This window comes from Petaurus breviceps, unplaced genomic scaffold, assembly GCF_028583685.1.
Source record: "Petaurus breviceps papuanus isolate PSGF00001 unplaced genomic scaffold, PetGlider_PUasm1.0 208, whole genome shotgun sequence".
Classification (NCBI taxonomy): domain Eukaryota; kingdom Metazoa; phylum Chordata; class Mammalia; order Diprotodontia; family Petauridae; genus Petaurus; species Petaurus breviceps.
In genome coordinates, this window is record NW_027185852.1 from 23,340,058 (window position 1) to 23,356,968 (window position 16,911).

Below are 16,911 nucleotides of genomic sequence, written 5' to 3' on the forward strand. Positions count from 1 at the left end.
TCTCTCTCTCTCTCTCTCTCTCTCTCTCTCACACACACACACACAGTAAATAAAAGGGCCTGCATTTGCCTTGAGTCCACTAATCACTGGGGGGGTCCTTAAGTTGGCACTGGACAAACACATAATAACAGGACTGAAGACTTGAAGTAACTCGCTTCACAGATGAGAAAAGAGAGACCTTGGCCAAGGTCCCCCAGGCAGGCTCAAAACCAGTACCTCATGCTCTGGTTGGGTCTGACTAGATGCCTTCTGAGGTCCCTCTAACCTCTGCAATGCAGTGCGTCTGTTCTCCTGTTGTCCTTAAGAGCAGGCAAGACAACTTTCCCCATCACCCTTTTCTTGGAAACCAGTTCCGCTGGATGCCCCACAAAGAGGACTCAAATCTGCAACATTTGGCAGAGCAGCTTGGCCTTAAATTTTCTTTAAAATGACTGCACAGGGACTTGGTGTATAGGATTAAGTTTACTATAGCTTTTCTTTTTAGAAAAGCACCAACCAGAATATATTCATAAGTCCTTGGAAGGAAGTACAGTGTGGATTAAATATCACCCAATTCTTGGGCTGCCTGACAAAGGCCTTCTCCCCACAGAGGGCAGCCCGCCAATTCGGGGGCACTCCTGTTACTGCTTGGCTCCGTGAGGAAAGTCAACCCAATCTGTACTGGGAAGCCATTTTAACAACTACTAAATTTATCATGTAATAAAATCCCAGGAAAACTCAGGAGAAATGGCAGAATTGGGAACACAACTCATTGGATGTTTTCGATGCTTCAATACTCTTAAATTCAGAAATGTTTAGATGAAAAGTGCCAGGCGGTCTCCACTTCTTCGGCAAGGAAATAAAAAAAGCACAGCCTCTGTCTGCATCATACTGGAGAATGTAAAGAACTCTGGCTTTCCCTGGGCTGCCTGGGAAGGATGACGAACTCCTTTTTAACTCTGTCTGGACAAAGTAAACATTTCCTTTCTATATGGAACACAGCCTCCTGCCCAAAGACTTAGAGGTTGGGGGCTTCAGACCACAATTTATTTAACACGTCTTCTTAAAAATAGCATACCGACGGGACATGCACTGAAAGCCCCCTCCCTAGTAACAGTCGTCCAGCAGAACCAGTCTGTTCTCAGAACAATGCTTCTTGAATTAGGCTGAACTGTGTGAAAGCTGGATATGAGGCTGGCATGACCAAGAGCCTCTAGGATGCCTCGAGCTGGGAAAGCAGACCTGGTTCTTTTTTTGGGCAGTCTTGCAGTTGCATGGCCAGGGGTCCTCCCAGGGAGGAAGCTCCTCCACCCATGCAGACAAGCTCTGCCTGGGGACCTAGGAAACCCACCCACTGCCCCAGAGCCTGTACAAGGGTCAGAAGCAAGCCTGGAAGCCTGGTCTCTCTGACTCTGAGGCTGGCTCTCCACCCACTGGGCCAAACTGCTCTCCAGCAGGAATCCAAATGTGAGTCACTCATAAGGTTAGCAGCTAGCGTCCAACCCTCGCAGAAGTCAAAGGACTTGCCCACAGTCACCCGGCCAGGACCTCTGGCATCCTGGCTCCAAGCTCAGAGCTTCCCCCATCATGCCACCAGCCACAAGTCTAGGTCCAGGAATCCTTTATCGGAGATTTCTGTTGGCAGCAGCAGCAGCAGAACATCCCCCGTCTGAACCGGAACTAGAGAGCTAAATAACTCTGAAAGATCAGTTTGCCTTGCCTTGTGTGCCCAGTGGCCACTTGTGTTGCCCAAGAACATGTCCCAGAGGCCTGGCATTCCTACAGAAGTGTAAGGTCTGCAGAGCACTTCACATGTGTGCCACTTCTGTGTCCTTTGGGCCTGACAATAACGTGGAGAGGCAGGTGACATCATCACCCCCATTCTGCAGATGAGGAAACTGAGGCAGGTGAGAAGTTAGATCACCTGCACAGCCCGTGGATGCCTGGGACCTTCCTGACTCCCCTCTACTTGGTCTGGCGCAGGGCAGGCCTGCAGCGGCAGGGGCTGGGCCATGGGGATGCAAGCCTGGGGGGCTCTCAGCTGTGAAGCACCAAAGGAAGCCTCTAGCTGGCCCTGTCGTGCAGCCATTTGGTTCTGATGCCAGAAACCTGTGACTGCGGCTGTCTGAATCAGATGTAGGGAAAGAGGAAACAGGAAGCCCAGAGGAGGGAGGCGAGGAGGGTGAAGGGCCTTGAGCATCAGAAGAAGGTGGGTACGTCCAGCCTGACCATCGCAGGGACTAGATGGCAGCCCCAGGCGCATGCAGAGCTGCCCCGAGAGGGGAGCCCAACGGGAAGAAGCCCACAGAGGACGATGTGGCTCAGGCCGGGAAGGTCTCCAGAGCCAGCAGAGCTGCCCCTCGGGCACAGCCGCCCTTCAGGCACTCCTGCCCCCGGATGGGGCAGCTCCGGCCAGGGCCACCAGCAGAGGGCTGGCTCCAAGTCTCCTCCTCTGCTCCACCCTCTGAGCCGGCAATGAAGGGATTATGCCCATGCTACAGATGAGGGAGTCATCTGCCCACACTGATACAGACCCGGGATTCTAACCAGGGTCTCCTAACTCCAAGCCCAAGCCTGACTCTCTCAGTCACCCCCCCCCTTCCCCTCCCCCCATCATGGCATACTGGTGCAGGGCCTAAAACAAATCAGGCAGTGGGAGGTGAACAGCTGAGCTTCTAACACGAGGGGATGTTTCTTCTAGAGCAGTAACAGTAAAGGAGGCAGCTGGGTGGTGCAGTGGGAAGCGCGAGGGGCCTGGAGCCAGGAAGACTTCCTAACTGTGGGCCCTGGCTAAGCCTTGCCACTTCTCTGTGCCTCGGTTTCCCCACCTGTAAAGCACAGATAATCAGCACAGGCTCTACTTTGCCCAGGGTTGTGGGGAGGGCCAAAGAAGGCAATCTGTAAGTCACCTGGCCAACTTTAAAGCACCTCAGCCACGCTGGTCACCACGAGGCCATCTGTGAAACATACAGAGAAGAGCAAACTCTGCTAGGGCTGACTCTTGTCCCAACTCTCAGACCGTGTGACCTCCCTGGCCCTCAGTCTCCTCATCTGTGAAATGGAGGGGTAAGTGCGGCGACTTCTGACACCCTCAAGGAGGCCTTCGTTTCTAACCCATCTCTCATCGGTGCTTACCGACTGAGGGTTCATCTTGCCAGTCATCAGGTCCAGTAAGTCGGTGTCAGCCATGGTAATCGTGCAGTCAGCCTTCTTATCTGGAACAGACACAGGAGGGGGAGAAAGGAGAAAGTGAGCACAGGGTTTCATGGACAAGTCTTATCGAAGGCTCAGGAGCCAGAGCTCTCCCCAAGAGCCGCCAGCCCAAACCTCAACGTAGCTGGAAGAGGATGTGGGGAGGGAAAACCCTTTTCTTCTTCCCTGTCCAGCAGAAGCTGACGGCCCAGGTCGAGAGGCACAGACAGAAGCACAGCCAGCTCAGAGTTGATTCCCAACAGAAGCAGTCAAAGGATTCAAACAAACACCCATAGGAAAAAGCACTCCAAGTCACAAAGAAGAGAAACGTCCCCTGAGGTTCCATTACATTGTACCCTGCAAAGTGGCAAAGAAGAGACAGGCTCCAGCTGGAGGGGCCAAGTCACCCGTGCGCTGCTGGCCGAGCTGTGGGCCGGTCTGACGAGAGCAGCAGACGAGGTGGGACTCCTGTTCACACCCTTTTGACACAGTGATCTCACCACAAGGGAGAGAGGAAAGTTCCACAGGTATCAAAGTATTCACAGCATCATTTTCTGTAGGAGCAAAAAACTGGGAAAAAAAGTACTTGTCCCTAAACTGGGGAGTGGGTGAAGCAACTGAAGATGTTGAATGTGATGCCCTGTCAACAACGACAGAGCAAGACTGCTGTGCGCTCAAATGGGGAAAGGCAAGGGAAGCCAAGGAACAGCCCATGATGCTCCCCACAATGTGAACAGCACAAGTTAGGTGGATGGCCAGCCCTGGTCCAGAAGGAGGTGGGGCACGTGGCCCCTGACTGACTAAAGGAAAGAGGCTCTGCTGTGCTGCCCAAGGGCTCCTGGAGGCACCCTGCCCGTGCTGTCAGAGACAAGGCAGGTCCTGCCCCTAAGCCAGGGTACACATAGTAGCCGGCCTCTGAAAGAGCTCCCAGGATACTCAGAGTCACTCAAGAAAACCATCTTCCTGGGGATGGGTGGGCCATCAGTGCAGACAGGGAAGTGAGACAGGGATTCCTGGAAGATAGAGAGAAGGCATGGAAGGCCTGCTGGGCAGGGTGGAAGACATTCAAATGTAATGCCAAGCAAAGGCAACTTCCCAAGGTTCAAAATACCAGCATAGGAGCTCTCCATTTTATTCAGTGAAAAATTAAGAACAGAGAAAATTAAAATATAGAATCATTCAAAATACAGCATTTACCAAGTGTAATTCAATCAAGTACTACTCCACCCCTGGACATTATAATTCATTTAGTCAACCACAAAGACCCTCTTCTCAAATGGAGATTAGTTTCCAATCATAAGTAAAGTACATTCATTTGGTCAATCACAGAGCACAAAAAAATCAAAAGTTCCCCACCCTTGGATCACAATTGAATCTACCTCAGAGTTACAACAAGCTTAAGCACAGCATCTAATACCCAAATGGAGGTCTTTTCTTCATCTTGACCCCAGGCAAGTTCTCAGCAATCTTTGTTCCTGGGGAGACAAAGCTTAGCAAGACCACAAGATACATTGCCAGTGTCCTCATTAATTCATCCTCTGTCTGCAGAACAGTCCTAGGACCCCTGAAAACATTAGCAAAACCTTCTTCCAGGATTTCTGTAAACATACAACAAGAAAATCCTTCTTCAGGGCTTCTGAACCAACAGCCAGGTTCCAGGACCTCTGCAAAAACAGCACTGTCCTTCACCAGTGGACAGAATTCACTCTCTGTCTGCAGGACAGTCTCAGGAGCTCTGAACCAACAGCCAGGCTCCAGGACCTCTGCATCAACAGCACTGTCTTTCACCAGTGGACAAATCTGGCAAAACAACATCAAAAAAGACAAAGTACCAGCATAACAGCCATGTCTCCTCAGTCCTTGGCAGCTCTCAAAAGTCCTGGGCAATTCAAACTGGCCCTCAGCAATCCTCTCCATCTCTCTCTGCCTCCAAGATGCTGCTTCCAAAAAGTTCTTCTGCCTCTCTCTTTTCTCATGTCTCTCTAAATTCATGTCACCAGCTCCTCCCAGTTCATCCCTCTCTTTTCACGTCAACAAGTCCATCCCACAAGTGGGATTCACAGGCTCTTCTCCAAAAACCAAGCCAATACAGGGGGATCTTTAAATTCCATTACTATTACACCAAGTCACGCTAACAGTGCAGAGCCTAAGTGTACGGACACAAACTAAACATTTTAACTAGAAGTGGAAAGCCAGGAATAAATAACCCATTAACACTAAAGATTCAAAGGTTCTGAACAGAAACCACCTCTCCAATATCAGTTCAAGTCAGGCCATGCTAGCGATGCCTGAACCTCGCTGCTCTCTAACAAACAGCCACTTGTTGGCCACAGAAGAGGAGTGGGCGCACCCCCGAGCTCCCAGCTCGAACATGCAGATCTCTGGTGTGATCTCTGGTGTGATCACAGGAGCCAGCGAGTGCTGGTTTCGGCAGATTATCCCTCCCCAGGGGTAAGAACACTTTGGCTTGGAGCAGGGCCCCAATAAGGAGGCTTGAAACTGGCACCAGGGGCCGGGGCAACATTCAAGCTGCTCTGTGTCTTTCTACAAGCAGAAATTCTCATGGCTAATTTTTTCTTAACTAGGAGGAGGGGGTGCAGTCAGTAGACTTAGCTCCAGCCTTGGACTCACTGGGTACCCCTGGGGAAGCTACTTCAGTGATCTGAGACTTAAGTTTCCTCATCTGTCAAGTGGGAATAACACTGACCCTGCCAACCGCTACACAAGCCTTTAGAGAATAAAATGAAGTATCCCGGCCAAAGCCCTTTAAAAGGGTGAGGTGCTGCATAAATGGAAGTTTCTGCTGCTGCCCATGTTGGGAAAACTGGCATAACTTAATTCTGTTACCAACAAGGGCAGCGTGACTCTCCTTCCCCAGTCTCCCATCTCATGTCTCTCTCTCATCTTCCCAGAGATGGGGCTCAGGAACATGCAAACCTTGGTCATATTCTGTCCCCTGGTGTGTAAGAGAAGGGGATGTATGTGCATCCAACTCAGACCCCTGCCCTGCAGCCGGGCAGGACGCCCACTGAGCTGCCCATTACCACCACTGCTGCAGGCACCCCCTGCCCTGCACCCTCTCAGGCGGTGCCACCCCCTGGTGCACTGAGCTGCCAGCTTGTCATGTCATGTCCACCAGTCACACTACCTGAGCTCTTCTGCAGCGAATCCTCCTGAGGCCCTCCTCCTGCTGCCGGCCCCTCTGACACTTCCTGGGCGGGCCTCACCTCGGCAGCCCACATCAGCATTACAATGGTGTCCAGTGTGCTGAGGCCCACTGAGGGTCCCTACTGATCTCTGTGTCTAAGATTTGCAATCACAGAGCATCACTCAGAGATGATTTGTGTTTAAAAAAAAAATGGGCCTTTGCTCCAGGAAACCCTCGGAAATATTCAAAGCAGTGTGCCGCTTCCCAAATACAACCCAGCAGCCTCCCTTCCTCCTGATTCGGGGCCCAATTCACTGTCCACCCCAACGGGATGACACTCCCAAGTGCCCCAGAGCCAGATTAAAATGTAATCTGGAAATACTGAACAAAATAAATAAAAGCACACTGAAGCACACACAGACGATGTTCACGTCCAAGTCCCCATGTATCCGTGGGGGGCCTCATGCACAGCTCAGGACCCCTTCTATTTCACTCTGACAGTACTGCTCCAGACAATGGCACTTGCCACCCGTCCAGTTTCTCCTATATAAACTGTCGGGGCAATCTTTCTGGAATAATCGTGGGTCTTGTTAAGAAGACCCTATGATGTTCAGGGGGCTGAAGCAATCAGCAAGGCATCAAGCACCAGCAGAAGGGCCGTGTTCAGGTGTGCTTCAGACTACTTCTGAACATCATTCAGTCTTTGCACCACCTCTCCAAACCCTGGTGCCAGGTCACCCTTCCCTCCGCTGGTTCCCACCTTCTCCTGGTCTCTCTTCATTCCAATCTGTCTTACCCAATACTAGCCTCCTGAAGCCCTTTGGCCTAGTATCTGAGGCTCCCTGTAAGCCAGGCCTTATCTCCAGCTAGGTTTGCCTCAATGGACTCCACATTCCAGCCAGCTGAGAACTCATAATGTACAGCTGAGTGAGTCTTCAAGTGCTTGTTTCAATTAGATACCAACAGGTGGAAGGACAAGGTGATGTTCTCTGCACATAACAACACAGTCCTGTGTCTAGAGCCCTGCACCCCAGGAGACACAGAGCCAAGCCCCTGCTTGGACACTTACTGGCCAAAGGGTCACGAGCAGGTCACTTAACTCCTTCAGCCTTTAATTTTTAAACTTGTAAAAGAAGGATAATCACTCTTAACCCAGGGCTGTGACGAGGAAATTGTTCTGTAAGTTGTTAAATGCTAAAATGTATGTATGTGAGTGCATCAGCAGCTAGGTGGCACCACAGTGCATCATGAGCATGAGTTCAAATCCAGCCTCAGATACTAACTAGCTGTGTGACCCTGGGCAAGTCACTGAACCCTCTTTGCCTCAGTTTCTTCATCCATTAAATGATCTGGAGAAAGAAATGGCAAACCCCTCTGGTATCTCTGCCAAGAAAACCTAAATGGGGCCATGGAGAGTCGAACACAGATGAAATGATTCAGCATGCGAGTGTGTGTGTGTTGTGAGAGAGAGACGGGGAGAGAAAAGAAACAGGGACAGAGAAGAGAGAGAGAGAGAGACAGAGTCACTGTATCGGCCATCTGCTCTAGGGGGCATAAATGGACATTCTTTGTTGCCAGCTTTTCTCCTTATCTTCCTAATCTCTTAATCTTCCTAATCAGGTCTCCCCTGATGCTCACCAATCAGAGTTATTCCTTCCTAAGATGGGGTCCTGGGGCACACCTGACCCAGGCTGCAGCCAGGGCCAGAAGATGAGTGTTTTAGGGAAAGGGAAGGCAGAGCTCCCTGTGGCCAGGAAATCGGGCCAGCAGTGCCTGCTGCCATCAGCTGTGCCTGAACAACTTCTACTCCCCGGGTCTCTAGCCTGCCACAAAAGCCGCCCCCTGCCCCGCTTCTGACCATCCCCCACAGAGCTGCCAACGGATGCCCTAGGAGCAGAGCTCTGACCTCACCAGCCCCCGGCTTGAGAACCTCCTGGGGCTCCCTGCTACGTTCAGGGGAAAATTCAAATGTCCCTGTTCCTATTTCTCCAGGCTCACTGCAGCTTTCCTCTGTGCCCTCTAAATTCCCGCCACATTGGTGTGCTTGCTGCTACGCATGGCTGATCCCATCTCCCATCTCTCAGCCTTTGCACCAGCTGGGGCGCCCTCTCCTCCCTGGCCCTCCCTGACAGAACTTCCCATGCCCTTCCAGGCTCAGCTCAGGGACCGCCTCCCTTACCAAGGCCTTCCCTTATCCCCCCAGAACCCACTTTTTTACAAGCTGTGGCCCCAAGAGACTCCAAGCTCCTTTCAGTACGCCATTCTGTCTCATCTTCCACCTGAAGCACCTAAACTTGGAGTCGGGAACACAAGGGCTGTTTGGTTAAAGCTTGACAAACGAGTCTTCCCAGGCCAGGGGAGGGTGGGGAACCAGCTGCACAACAGAGAAGGAAGCAGAGGAGAAGGGGCAGAGACGGAGGAGACTTCAGGCCTGAGCCTTGGTCTGGCCAAGAGGAGCTCTGCAGGCCCTGTATTCAGCCTCACGTAACAAGCCAGTCCTCGGGGAGACGCCAGTGGAGAGACAGTGACCCGGCTTCTGCTTGTTCTCCAGCATTTGCTCTGTGGCCACATGTAAGCACTTTCCTGGGCAAGGCACTTGGGCCCCGTGTTCTAAATGGATGAACGAGGCCGGCCACCGCCCTCCCAGAGCTCCTGCCATCACAGGCTCTGCGGCCACCCGGCACACAGTGGGAGCGCAGCTGCAGTGTGACCCACCTGAATTAACAGCCACAGAGCCTCTGCCGTTCTTCACATCCACTACCCAGGTGGCTTCTTTCCCTCCAGGGCCGTCTTTCACCTTGAAGGCAAAAACACCACCAATTTTCTTCACATACTGCTCTCCTTCCTGTAAACAAGGAGGAAAAGGCAGAGTCAGAGACTGCTCACCATGAGCCCCACAGGCTCCTCTGGACTGACCCCAGGAGAGCCCCAAGGGATGTCTGACCAAACAGCGTTTGCACCAGCAATAAAAACCAAACAAGAGTGGTCTGGTTGCCACGCTTCTGCTCACACCAGGCCCACTCCAGAATGAACTGCCTGAACCCACCGCCATCTGTCACATTATAAGGTCACTTAGAGGTGGGCCAAATTATGGCAAAGTCCCCACAATCACCAATTCGACAAGGGTTGAGGAAAGCACCAAGAAAACAGAGCCAGCCCGTTGGGCCTCAAAGAGCTGAGAGTCCTAAGGTTCAGGAACCCAGAGGCCCCCTCCTCTGATCACTGCCAAAAAGTCCCCCCCCCCCACCTGAAGCTGTCCTGGCCCGAGGGACCCCTCCTTCCAAGGAAGTCCCCACCCACTTCTGGGGAGCCCAGGCCACGCCTCCTCACCCACCAAGGCACAGTCTGCCTCTAAGGCCCCTCCCATGCAAGGCCAGGAGTCTCTCAAGTTCATGAACCATCCGGCCCATCACTGTGAGCCAACTGGACCCTAAGTCTGTCTTCAAAGCACATGTCATATTCACCCCCTTCTGCTTAGACTCCAAAGACAGAACCAGAACCAACAGGCAGAAATCCCAGGGGGCACATTCCAGATTCCCTCTTGCCCAAGCTGGACACACAGGACATGCCCTGGCCTCTCCCAACACCACAGACCTCAGTCACTGAACAGCATTACACTGGAGGGTGGCTGGGTAGGAAGGAAAGGAGAACAGAGAAAAGAAAGTGCAGGGAGCAGAAAGAAATCCCCGCTCCCATATCGAGACCTCCTCCTACATGCCCCAGAGCAGCCAGGCTCCCATGCCAATGAGCTGCCCCACACACTGAACCAGTAAAAAGACTCATGACTGAATTCCAAGCAGAGTTATAGAGGATTGTGCCAACAAGGACAAAATGGAAAGAAAATCTCTTCTAGAGCTTTCTCTGCTATTTCACAGTAAGTATTCCTTTACAAAAGGTCCCAGGATTGGTCATGATGACAGAGTAGAAACAGGACTTCCACCACCTCCAATCCATGTAAAACGGGACTCTGAAAAACTTTGGAGCTACAGAATCCACAAAATGACACAGAGAAGCTAACCTCCCGCTGAGGACAGCCCGGCAGGCCGGCAGGAATCAGCCAGCGCAGGGCTCTGGCAGCCCCTCCAGAGGCTTTAGCTCCAGGGCGGGTCTGACCAACTAGCAACTGGAGGGACTCCAGATCACCAGCAGCTGTGGCTGTTTCCAGAATTATCAACACAGAGATGCTAAGGACAAAGTGAGAGGTCAGTGCAATGTGGACTTTGGGATCCAGTAGTTGGGAATGCGTTGGCCTCTTCCCCGGGGGGTGAGAAGCCGCTGAGACACCATGCCAGCGCCACGTGGCAGCTCCAGCTCCTGGCCTGCAGAGTGTAGCGGGACCAAGCACCAGTCTGAGGGGTAATCACTCTTGCTTTACCCTGCTTGGATCTGGATTGTAGTCTAGGATGGAAGTCCTGGGGTGTGTGTCCAGTTTGCCAGAGAGTGTGGAGACCTCAGAGAGGGCACCCATCTAATACCTCCAGCAGCTGAGAAAACTCCAGTGTTTGGGACAAAAGCTCCCCTGTCTGGTGGCAGAGTCCTAGTGTGGCAAAAAGCCCAGGGTTCAAGTGACTGAGGGGCAACATGACCAGGCAAAGGAAGCAAAGCAAACAGAAGATTCCAACATTACACTCCTATTTTGGGGACAAAAAGGAGCAAAGCATGGAACAGGAGGAAGACAGTGAAGTCAGAACTCCTGCACCAAAAGCTTCAAAGGAAAATACAAGCTGGTTACAGGCCAGAGAGGACCTTAAGAAGCAGATAAGAGATGTGGAGGAAAAACTGGGAAGAGAAATGAGAATGATGCAAGAAAATTACGAAATGAGTCAACAGCCTGACTGAGGAAAATCACACCTTGAAAAATAGACTAACTCAAATGGCAAAAGAGGCTCAAAAGGCAATGAGGAGAAGAATGCCTTAAAAAGCTGAATTTGCCAGATGGAAAAAGAATCTCAAAAGCTCAAGGAGGAGAATCAATGCTTCAGAATTAGACTGTAGCAAATGGAAGCTAATGACTTTATGAGAAATCAAGATGCTGTTAAACAGATCCACACAAATGAAAGAATAGAAGGCAATGTGAAATAACTCATGGGAAAAACCACTAACCTGGAAAATAGATCCAGGAGAGATAATTTAAAAATTATTGGACTACCTGAAAGCCATGAATGATCAAAGTAAGAACCTAGAAATCATCCTCCAGGAAGTTCTCAAAGAAAACTGCCCTGATGTTTTAGAACCAGAGGGTAAAATAGAGGTTGAAAGAATCCACTGATCACCTCCTGAAAAAGATCCCAAAAAGAAAACTCTTAGGAATATTATAGCCAGGTTCTGAAATTCCCAGATCAAGGAGAGAATATTACAAGCAGCCAAGAAGAAACAATTTGAATATTGTGGAAACACAATCAGGATAACCCAGGATCTGGCAGCTTCTACATTGAGGGATCAAAGGGCTTGGAATATGATATTCCGGAGGTCAAAGGAGCTGGGACTAAAACCAAGAATCACCTACCCAGTAAAACTGAGTATAATGTTTCAGGGGAAAATATGGTCATTCAATGAAATGGAGGACTTTCAAGCATTCTTGCTGAAAAAACCAGAGTTGAATAGAAAATCTGACATTCAGATACAAGAAGCAAGAGAAGCATGAGAAGGTAAACAGGGAAAAGAAATCATAAGGAACTTATAAAAGTTGAACTATTAACATTCCTACATGGAAAAACAGTAATTGTAACTGATGAAACTTTTCTCAATATGAAAATAGTTGAAGGGAATAGAAATGTGTGTGTGTATATGTATATATATTTATGTCTATATTGGAGGGTATATGGGCATATGAATACATATGTGAATGTGTATACATACGTTTACAGGTATACATAGAGGGCATAGGACCAATTTAATAGGAAGGGATGATACTTAAAAGGTGAAATTAAGAGGTGAGAGAGGGGATGGGGAAAGACATAATGGGGTAAACTATCTCATATAGAAGAGGCAAGAGAAAATGGTTACAATGGAGGGGAAGAATAGGAAGGTAAAAAGGAATGGGTCAACTTTATTCTTTTTGAATTTGGCTTGAGGAGGGAATGACATATACACTAAATAGGGTATCTCACCCTACAGGGGAGTAGGGGGGAAGGGGATGAGAGGGGAGATGATGGAATGGAGGGCAGGCGGGGGGGAGGGAAGTTGGAAGCACCCACTTTTGAAATGGGATGGGATCAAAGTAGAGAACAGAACAGTGGGAGGTGGGATAGGAGGGAGGGAAATATAGTCAGTCTTTTACAATATATCTACTTTGTTATTGTTTTGCATTAGCTACACATGTACAACCTATACTGAATTGCTTATCTTTCCAGTAAGGGTGGATGACAAGGGAGGAAGGGAATGAATCTGGAATTCAAAGTTTTAAAATCAAATGTTTAAAAATATCTATATTTACAATTATTAATACTATTTTACATGTAATTGGGAAATAAAATATACAGGCACTGGGGCACAGAGATCCACCGTACCTTACTGGAAAAGTCAAAGGGGGTATGGGAGAAGATATGGGAGAGAGCAGATTGGAGAAGAGGACATCCTGTGGGACTGCTATTTTGGGGCGGTGGGTAGGGGAAAAACGGGGAGAAAATTTGTAACTCAAAATCTGGTGGAAATGAATGATGTAAATCAGAAGTTAATAAAGCATTTGAAGAAAAAGGTCCCAGGATTTTCACTTTCTCCTGCTAACAGGAAGAGCAGGGAATTATTAAAAAACCTGACAATTGTGGGAAGAAGAAATTACAAGTGGAAAGGTCCCTGGAGTTGCGGCCTGGGCCAAAAAATTACAGAAGCAAAGCAGAGACCCAACCCCTCACGGTGCTTCTGCCGCAAGACAAAAGAGCAGATCCTGGGCAATCCCAGCCGAGGAAGCCAATGGAGGGACCTGGGACTTGTTAAAAGCAGAATACTCTGGGAAGGGAAGAAACAAAAGCCTTCTCTAACTCTTCAAACAACCCCCCCAAGGGCAGAACAGTCTGAGCAACAGAGAGGAAGTGACTCGTCCTAGCTCACAAGGCGAGTAAGATCGAAGGCAGCATCTCTCTGCCATGCCCTACTATCTCTATGATCGAAGATAATCATTAGGGACACTATTTTTATTATTAACAAATTAAATTCCTGAAGCCCCTTAAAGCTCTTTCCTCCCAAGAGCCCAAGGAGGAGGCAGCTCTGCTCTCCTGACCTGTCTCCAGAGCCCTGAAAGCCCCAGGCAGGTCCCAGCAGGGGACTTCCTCGCTGGTACTTAGGACAGTCTTACAAAATCTACCATCTAATCTTTCTCTGGATTGGACTGGGCATCATATCAGCACTCCTCAGCCATGACAGAAAGAAAGCAAAAGAATACAAGAATTTTAGAAAAACATGATTTTGCATCAAAATGTAGGATCTAGAATGAACCTCGATTTTCTTGAGGAAGTTAAGGAAGTTCAGCTTAAATTAGCTTATTCTTCAAGGTGACTACCATGGCTTGGGGCCCAAATCACATGAGGTCTGGCTGAGGGAAGGGGGCCCTTTAGCTTGGGGAAGAGAAGCTACAAGTGAGGGCCAGATAATCATCCTCAATGTCTCTGAAGATCCATTAAGTGGACAAAGGGCTAGATGGCTTCTGCCTGACCCCTTGGTAAAAACTAGGCAAAAGGGGTGGGAAATCCAGAAGCAAAGACTTCCTGACAATAAGAACCATCCCAAAGTGAAATGGCCTGCCTCGAGACATAGTGGGGTCCCCATGGCTAGAGGACGTCTTCACTAGGAGGCTGATGATAGACTGTCAGGAAGGTGGAAGAGAGCTTAGATTGGACAGTATCTGAGGGCCCTTAGAACTTGTGAGTCTGTGAAAACATAATTCTCCATAAAAACATCACCAGCAGAATCCAGAATATGAGCTAAATGGCCTCCTGGACTGATCCAGCATGACATTTCTTATGTTCTAAGCTTTTAAAATACAGGGATTTTTCCAAATCACTTACAAGTTGAGTTATGAAAACTTTATTTTTTTTAATTCTGGGGATTTAAAATAACAATGTGGCCTTGGGGAGGTTCCTTTACCCCTTGGGCACCTCCCCTTGATAATGAGGGTGGCCAGACTGGTTGATCTCTGTACTTCAGATATCTTAAGTGTGGCCTACGATGATCCTACTAGAAAATATCACAACGGAATTGAGAAGAGAAGAAGAGAATGGGCGGAAAGCCCTGACTCTTTTGCCTAAAACCTTTCCCACATATATCCAAAGATCAAGTTAAATAAATCATCCAGGACAACTAAGTAACAGAAAAAGAACAGACTCAGGACTTCTTTAGAGGTGGTAATGAAAAAAAAAATCAAGCAAAACAGATACATCTTATTCAAGACAAAAATGTGCATTAGGAAAAAAGGGTGTGTTCTGAAAGAACTGCTGTTTTGAGTATTTCCGAAATAAAATCTATACAGTCTATAGGTCCCAGACATTAATACATTCAGACAAAATGGTAATAAAACTCAGGTATATAAAACTTGTTCCAAAGTACTTAATCATGCTCTAAAAACCAGACCACGCTCCCCACCAGCTAACCTGACACCCTGGACCTTTCTCTAAAATGCAGAGATAATAAAGAAGGCCCACAGGGCTTGTTTTCTCCTTTCCTCATTCTGCACAGTGCATTCATACTTGCTGACTGACTGACCGAACCCAGACCTGGCTGCTACATGGGCATTTATCAGACACCTCTTGCCAGAATCAGTTATTAACAGGAGACTGAGAAACGGAAAGCATCTGCAATACCTGAGATGGCAGGAGTGACTAAGAGTCCCGATCGCAAGATTGGACTCGAGGGTCTCAGACCCCATGTCTAAGGTTCTTCCCTTCATTTCCAATCCAAACCATTTCATGACTGTATCAGAATCATGGGTCTCTTTTCCCTTCCCTGGGGTCCTATCCCTTAACCCATATCATTCTAGACAAAGAAGAAAAAAGGTTACTGACCTCTTCAAGCTTCTTCTCAATCTCTTTAAAGACAAGATTTGCCTTAAATCCATCCATTGCTGAACTGGCAGGAAAAGCTTCAATCTGATAACTTCTAGAAGAATGGAAAGGAACCAGTCAGTTCATTTAACACTCAAATCGACAAGCATTCATTAAGCATTCCTACATGCCAGGCACTATGCTACGCAACGGGGACCCAAAAACAAAGACAAGCCCTGGCTTCAGGGAGCTTACAGTCTCTCAGGGGAGCCAGGAACACATGGAGGCACATAGAGAACAACACAGAACACAGAGATACGAGGCAGATGGGAAGGCTGGCATTAGCCATCGGGGCAGGGGGCAGGCCAGGCTTTGGTCCAAAGGGGTGCCTGAGTGGTATCTGCAGGGAGGATTGCCAGGAAGGACAAAAGTGAAGTTTGGGAAGAGGAAGCTGCACAGGAAGCCAAGGTCTCAAGAGCTTGGGGAGTCACTGGAGAGAACATCATAGGAGGCAGAGGCCCCGGGAACTGGAGTCCTAAGGGAAGGAAAACAAAAGGTACGAGTCTGCCTCGGACACTTAACTGTTCTCTGCCTCAATTTCCTCATCTGTAAAATATGGGAACTCTACAGTTATGATCCTAATAGATGTTCTGATATACCCTTTGAGAAGCTCACCTTGAAGGGCAGCTAGGTGGCACAGTGGATAGAGCACTGACCCTGGGGTCAGGAGGACCCGAGTTCAAATCCAGCCTCAGACATTTGACACTTACTAGCTATGGGGCCCTGGGCAAGTCAACTAACCCCGACTGCCTTGCAAAAAAAAAAGATCACTTTGGCAACTGGGTGAAGAAGGACAGATTGGAGTGGAGAAAGGCCAGGAAGAGAGTCCAAACAGGTGGCCTTCATCCCTTCCCACCTAAAGGGGGTGGGGAGGCAGGAGTGCAGAGAAGGGATAAAAGAGATGTCATGAGAGGAGGAACAAGGGTCAGCGACTGACTGGCTACATGGGGTGGGGCGGAGTGGAGTGTGGATAATACAAAGTCAAGATCGGGCATGGCTGTGGACCTGGGCGACTCTATGGAAGCTGGTGTGCTCAGTAACAGAAAAGGTCAGCAGAAAGGAGGGAGGGCTGGGGGAAAGAGACTGAGGCCTGTTGTGCCATGCTGAATCAGAGGGGCATCCGGGCTACCCAGCAGAAATGATGCTGAGGCCAATGCCATCCAGCCGTGTCTGGCCCAGACCAGGGCTCATCCGTGTGTGAAACTCCCCCTGAACCCCATCCTCAGCGGGGCTGGGAGGGAGCTCCTCGGCCATCTAGGCCAGGCCTCTACAATCTACACAGACTTCAAGCCCTCCCATAACAGGCAGCCTCCCACCTACCAAAGCCACCCCTTCTGCCTTAAGGCAGCACTGGTTGTTTAGCTTTTGTTTCCTTACATCATGAAGAAATCCCGCCCCCTAGTGCTGCTCCAGGTCCTGCCTGGCTGGAGGCACCCACCAACATTTCTCCATGCCCTCCTATGCACCAGGACGTGTGCTGAGTGCCTTAGAGGAGCCTGGGCCCTGATGCATCATTCTAGGCCTCCTGTCTTTTATCAAACTCCAGACGAACACTGT

General features: G+C 49.3%; 1 protein-coding gene across 3 annotated transcripts in view; it reads right to left on the reverse strand.

The window, feature by feature from the left end:
- The window catches only part of LOC138165341 (sterol carrier protein 2), a 464,797-nt gene that overhangs the window by 2,430 nt on the left and 445,456 nt on the right, over window positions 1-16,911 (reverse strand). Inside the window, exons 13-15 of one of the 3 annotated variants that reach the window (XM_069093561.1) lie at window positions 15,316-15,406; window positions 9,035-9,164; window positions 3,115-3,194 (exon numbers count right to left, since the gene is read on the reverse strand). In XM_069093561.1, coding sequence (XP_068949662.1) covers window positions 3,115-3,194; window positions 9,035-9,164; window positions 15,316-15,406 — 301 coding nt within the window. Of the gene's footprint in view, window positions 1-3,114; window positions 3,195-9,034; window positions 9,165-15,315; window positions 15,410-16,911 lie in introns of those variants that run through there. The other 2 variants (XM_069093563.1, XM_069093562.1) reach the window with 2 other exon arrangements.